The 6620-nt window shown below is 39.7% G+C and overlaps 1 protein-coding gene across 1 annotated transcript; it reads left to right on the forward strand.

Moving 5' to 3' along the window:
- The first annotated feature begins 833 nt into the window (after positions 1-833).
- Positions 834-4782, forward strand: LOC117295857 (protein FAM184A-like). The gene is made up of 3 exons (XM_033778636.1): positions 834-1637; positions 2399-2581; positions 3529-4782. The coding sequence occupies exons 1-3, from the start codon at positions 834-836 to the stop codon at positions 3718-3720; spliced, it is 1179 nt and encodes a 392-aa protein (XP_033634527.1). The 3' UTR covers positions 3721-4782.
- The last annotated feature ends 1838 nt before the right edge of the window (positions 4783-6620 follow it).

The raw sequence follows: 6620 nt of genomic DNA on the forward strand, positions 1-6620 counted from the left end.
CTTGCATGTCTTGAGATGCATCCCAAGACAATTTCTAATGATAAGAATGTGCAATCTTCTATTTTTTACTGAAAAGTAAAGTTAATAAAGAATTGTCTTCCTGGACTCTTTCAAAACAAAATTTATTGGTGATGTGTGATTTGCTTTTATTAGACATGTTAGAAAACATGCTCAATGTTCATGTGTTTTGTTTGCTAGTGTGAATAAATATGTTTTATTTTTCTGTACACCAAGGGGAACGGGAACATGAAGGACTGTATTGTTGCACTGAGGATTTGTCGTCTCTGGCAGAATTTAATTCAAACTGAACTTCAGTATGAAAATTATTGAAAGTTTGCTTTTTGGAGATTCCCCCAATGCACCAATTGGAGTCCCCCATATAAAAACTGGTTTGTGAACTTTATGGCGTGAAATAAATTTAAGCTAATTTATTGAAATGCTGAAAACCTTTTATGCTGATATTTTACGAAGAAGGGGGGAAAAAAATGCTCGGGTGAATTTCTTTTGGCCGCCCCGCCCACAAAATGAGCTGAGGTTGTGGGAACAGGTGTTTCCAATCAATTAAAATAGCGCCCTCACTTGTCCAAAATAATAAAAACCTGTTGCTATGCTAAGTATAAAAACAAATGGTGGGTGTCATTTATTCTGATCTTCTGAGTTTAAGTGGGCTTCCAAGATCCAAATTAAAATTAATGTTCAGAATTAATTTTGACCGCGCCCACAAAATGAGCTGAGGTTATTGGAACAGGTGTATCCAATCAATTAAAATAGCGCCCTCACTTGTCGAAAAATAATAACTCCCCACAATCCGCTGTTGCTAAGTATCAACAAAAATGGCGGACGGCAGCGGCGGTTCCGCCGCCGCTGCAACAAAGTTTACCCGGAAATCCTTCGAGTTTAAGATGAGTAAGAAGGTAGCAGAACTTACGCAAGTGGTCCACATGCTTTTTGTCAAAAACCACGAGAGAGAAGTAGAACTTGAGGCCGTCCGAGCGGCGTACGAGGAGGAAATCTCCAACGTTATCGCAGACGCTCGGGCCAAATTGGAGAAGTTGAAAACCGCACTGACCGAGGAGCAGAGGAGAGCCGATGTCGCCAAGGCGACATTAGAACGGGGCCTCGAAGAGAAGGATAAGGAATTGTCACAGAGACTTGCCGCTGCTGATGTCAAGACTCAAGAATCAGAGAGAAGTAATGAATTCCTGAGGGAACAGGTTGGGAGACTTCAAAGAATCGCCGAGTCTAATGAGAAGAATGATAAAACTGAAGAGGAACTTGGACGGTTTCAGAAACAACTCGAGGTTGCTCACAAGGAGATCCTGGCTCGAGATGGGGAGCTCTCTAGGTACCGAGAGATGGTGGGCAGACAGACCAACAAGCAAGAAGGAAACGACGCAATCGTCAGCCAACTCAAAACTCAAATAGACCGCATAAAGTCGGACCTTAGTTCGCAGATATCGGAGTTGAAGGGTGAACTCTTAGAGACGAGTAATGGGAAGGAACGACTCCAGCAGAAAAATAAGAACCTCGAGTTGGATCTGAGAAGCCTGAGGAAGGAGCTTGATAGTAGACGTCTTGCAGATTTCAATGTCCAACCACAACAACAACTAACATCCCCAAGATCGCCTGGAAATATGGTTAGAAAATAGTGCAATTATTTGTTCTTTCTCGCTTTCTTGTCATGCTAAAATAATATTTTGTTTAGTTATATTATTTAATTGTTTTCTGACCCAATCCTTTCGAGTCCTTCTCCCTGTAAATTTTTCCCATCCTCTTTACAAGATTATTCTTATGTTTAATGGTTGTGTCCCCACACTCTGTCATCCAATATTTTGTTTAGTTTTAGGTTTAGATGCATATTATGTCGCTATACTTAGTAAGATATAGGGAATAATTTTTTTATACAAAATAAGAAAAGACAACTTACATTTTTATATAAGTTGGAGTTTAAATGTTTCAACGAACTATAGGCCTACATTTTAAACTTTCAAAATTTATGTTTTTTTTTTTTTCAATTTGTATTTGAGTACTTAATTCATAAATCAAAACAAATGAAATGTTTCTCTGCAAAACAAAATGTAAAAAGGAAATGACCAGCTAATCTTAAGACCCCACTAGTTGTGATGATTTTTATCACCCTCCTTGACATACTGACATGTGAGTGGGAGGGATAGAATGACCCTGCAAAAAAATGAACAGGAATTTTTTTTTTTCAATGTTAAATAGTAATAAAACTACACTCGATCCTCATGAACGTGACCAAGAGCAATTTTTATGGCAGCTTTAATTTGAAAAATGATTTGAAATTTAAATCTAGGAACACATTCGGAATTTCACACTCGCCATTTTTTTTTGCCGACTGTTGGGAAAACAATTTTTCATGTTGTGTCGTTCACAGGAAACAAATGAAGAGCTGGAGAGGTTACGCAGGGAGGTCCGCAAGTACCGGATGGAGCTCAGCAACAGGGAAGGGAATTTCAATCGTATGTTCACAGACAGCGTGCCAGTACGTGTTGACCAAAGGCTCGGAGGAAAGGCTCTAGCTAGGACCAAGTCTGATGCAAGCATGCGCGCTCAAATGGTGAGTGAAAGAACTTCTTCTTGGGCCGATTTCACAAAGCAATAAAGTTCAGCACATTCGCAATTTGTCAGTATGATTTGTATTGTGAAATCACCTACCTTGCAACTACAATTGATTTGCAGTAAAGATCAATCTGAGCTCTTTTTGAAATCAGCCCCTGGTCCATCCCTCCCCCCCCCCCCCCACCACCTACTTTTAGTTGGGAGTTGGCTGGAGGGGGCTTTGGAAATGGCGATGGTGCTTCTAGGGGGGAGGGTTGCCATACCCTCTTAATTGATAACGTACTTGTATCAAATGATGCATTTTGTATGTCATGTACTGCCTCAAGATCAATCTTAGCTCTTTGTGAAATCAGCCCCTGGTCCATCCCCCCCCCCCCCCTCCAACACATACTTCTTTTAGTTAGTTGGAATTTGGTTGGAGGGGGTTTTAGGAAAATGGCAATGAACAGGTACACCTACATGTAGTGGTGTATCTAAGGTGGGGGGGGGGCGTACCCCCTTAATTGATTATAAGTAATGTATAGCCTAAAACTATTGTATTTCAAAATATGTCTTGTTTACTGCTTCATTGTAAGAATCTCCAACTGTGAAAAGTTGTTAGTTATTAACAAATCTGCCATTGGTCCAGTTTGTATGAATTTCATAGAATTGCTTTTGACTATTTTGGAGCTCCTGGTAGGTGTTTATTTATCAAGAATGGTTTCTTAAGTTATTGTTGGCAAAACGAAACATTCAGTTTCTAAGAAAAACATTCACTTGTGGACTTTGATAATTTATACAATAGAATGTTAAATGTAGAGAGATGTAGGCCTATATGGTTTTATTGTATTAAATTGTGGAAAATGAAGATTAAATTGTGTAACCATCGGGATATTTTCAACTCAACGCACAACCACCAAGCAAACATTGACTTTTTACCCAACTTATGTATTGTTTCTTGTACAGCAGGTAGGGAATCGAACTCCTCGTGACTCTGCCAACAACCAGCAATACAGGCCAGGGCTGAACCGCCTTCCCACCCTCTCCATGGACAGTAGACTGAGGGCATCAAACAATCGCAGCGGTACAAACCGCCTGTCGGCTGCAACTCCCAAAGAGAGGCAGGCTGCTGCATTCTCGTTGTCAGAGTACCAGTGACATAAAATGGTCGTTTGCAAGGGGTTTTGAAGGATTGGTTTACCAGTCAAAGAGAGTACCTTGACGGTAACAGAGGTTTACGGTAACACCATGTGAATATCTCTTTTGAGTGGTGGTTCTAAAAAGAACAGACGGTTAACGACTCAACGTTTCGATATTGCTCTGATCGTCGGCAGGAGAACGCTGTCTTCAAAGCCTTGAAGCTGTCTTCAAATGTATTCCAACCTCACTATGCTGAGCAACCAGTAAACCACACAGTGACATGAAAACACTATAATTAACAGTAAACTTGCGGGTACTACCATGTATTTTCTACTCAAGACGAGCAGAGTTCACTGTTGGAAATGTCAAGACCAAAACAGCTCTTTTCTAAACCAACACTCCCTCAAAAGACTTTTAAATACATGGTTGTACCCGCAAGTTTACTATTATTTTAAAGTTTATTCTTATTATTCACACCATGCCGAGCTTCAAACCTCACTCACATAGGGACACATCACCAGGGTTCTTCAGGTATGAGAAATATCGGAGTCGTTTATCCGAGTTCAAACCTTTTTGTTTGTTTTCTCTAGATAAAAAGAAAACACATACTTTGACCTACCTCTCTAGTGTTGTGGGTACTTCATAGAAGCTCCTTGCAGTCCATGTATTGCCAAAGGTTAATTCCACTGTTTCAATACCTCACAAAATTTGGAGCCTATTTTAACACCTTTTTTTTCAGCAACGATTTCCCCAGGGGGCCTTTATTGTGACAATTTGGGAAAACACCCCCACACATACTCCTACGCATGCACGCACGCAAACATTCCCCCAGCAAACGTTAAAAATGTTGCACAAAGCCTAGTACCAGTATCAATAAAAATCCCCTTCTGATGGTTTATTTTTTGTCTAAGTTGCACTTTTTAAAGGGAGCCGATCCCATTTTTATTTCACCCATAGATGTTTCATGAGGTACGTGTACCCACTAATCATGAAGTTTTGAGCTCACCCCCTCCTGTAGTTCATTATTTTATAAGATGTTCAACAGAACATTTAAAGACACTTGGTGTATCTAATTACATGTATATGCATAAAATAACAAACCTGTTAAAATTTGAGCTCAATTGGTCGTCGAAGTTGCGAGATATGAATGAAATAAAAAAACACCCTTGTCACACGAAGTTGTGTGCTTTTAGATGCTTGATTTCGAGACCTCATATTCTAAACTTGAGGTCTCGAAATCAAATTCGTGGAAAATTACTTCTATCTCGAAAACTACGTCACTTCAGAGGGAGCCGTTTCTCGTAATGCTTTATACTATCAATTAATACCCATTTCTCGTTACCAAGTGAGGTTTTATGCTGACAATTATTTTTAGTAATTACCAATAGTGTCCACTGCCTTTAAGTGCCATTGTATCAGACATCAAGCACAGTCGCTTGAAGCCTGGTTCATTCTTCACACGAATGCGGAGCAAGTTGTGTGGCAAACATTACCTAATGCTCTATTTTTCAATTATTGTGACTCAAGGAAGTTTGCTTCGGTTTTGCAATTCGCGTGGAGAATGAAGTGGCAAGGTATACTTAGTGTTATTTGCAGCCAAACACATTTAACTTTGGGAAGGTATTCCAGTAGCAGCAACCCTATCTATAATATAATCCTTGAGGCAATTTGTAGGAAAGTCAATATTTAAATAGTTAAAACACAAATAATAGACACGTGCCCAGGTGTACTGTATTGAAACACCTTTTACCTAATTTCTTAAAGCTGTTAAAGAGAACCACATTGCTTAGCACAGAAGATTCTTGCTTAGCAAACATAGAGTACATCTGATTATGTCATGCAATCTACATTGTTTTTAGACTGAAACCCCTGTTTATGTGCTAAGCAAATTATGTGCTCGGCAAATTCACCAAGCAATTTGTTTCTGATTTACCTTATGAAATGGGGCCTTGCCTTTTGGTCAATAAATAATTTTATGTACAAACTGTAGCCACTTATGTACTTACTTTAGATGTAGAATATAATTTATTGTTGAGAATAGGTTTTATATGTACAAAATACATACATTTCTATTGAAATCTTCCTAGTTGTCGATGCTATGTAGATGATTTGAAATAATTCTCACATTCCAAAAATTGTAACAAAATTCCAGGTGCCTTTTTAATTAACATGTAAATGAGAAAATAATGTCTCTATTTTTGTTAAGCATCCTTACTGATACATTGGAAATAAAAATAATTATTATACAATGTAAATTTGACAAATTTGTCATCTCATTGCCTTAGTCATTCTCCAGAACGGAATGCTTTAATCGAAGAACGATGGGGCGTTCTCTTTATTCAGTCGTGTAGACAATTAGAATCGAGCACTTCCTCGGCAAGTCACACAATCTGACACCCTTCCCCCTTCCATCTCAGGATGAGTTCTCTGCAGTATGACAACGCTTAGTTCTCTCTTTGCACGGGTGTTGTCATCAAGGCAGGCAATAATAGTATGGCAACCATAGTAAGGTCAAAAGGAGCATCTCACTGCCGTGACGAGCATTGTGCAAGTTTAGTTCTCGTTGGGCGAGACCTCTCTATGGTTGGTGATCTGATGCGGTGCGGCATGAGTTTCTGTCCCCCGGAGATTCTGTCCCCCATTACGGCGAACTGTGTACAATTAACTTCTGATAGCGCCCTCTTTTGAAACATCCTCCTTCAGCCCATGTGAATTTCCCATTATGGGGGACAGCATCTCCGGTGGACAAATTTCCCTGGGACACCTGCACAAAGGATGTTAGGGGTGGTTATTTGACTTCTCATCGTTGGTGAAAGTCCTTCAAGTCTTCTCCGGTCGATCTGGGTGAATGGTCATGTGCAAGTCAGTAGTAGAGAAGAACTGAGATGACACAGCTAGATCCTGATGACTTTTTGTGG

This window comes from Asterias rubens, chromosome 10, assembly GCF_902459465.1.
Source record: "Asterias rubens chromosome 10, eAstRub1.3, whole genome shotgun sequence".
In the NCBI taxonomy this organism is placed as follows: domain Eukaryota; kingdom Metazoa; phylum Echinodermata; class Asteroidea; order Forcipulatida; family Asteriidae; genus Asterias; species Asterias rubens.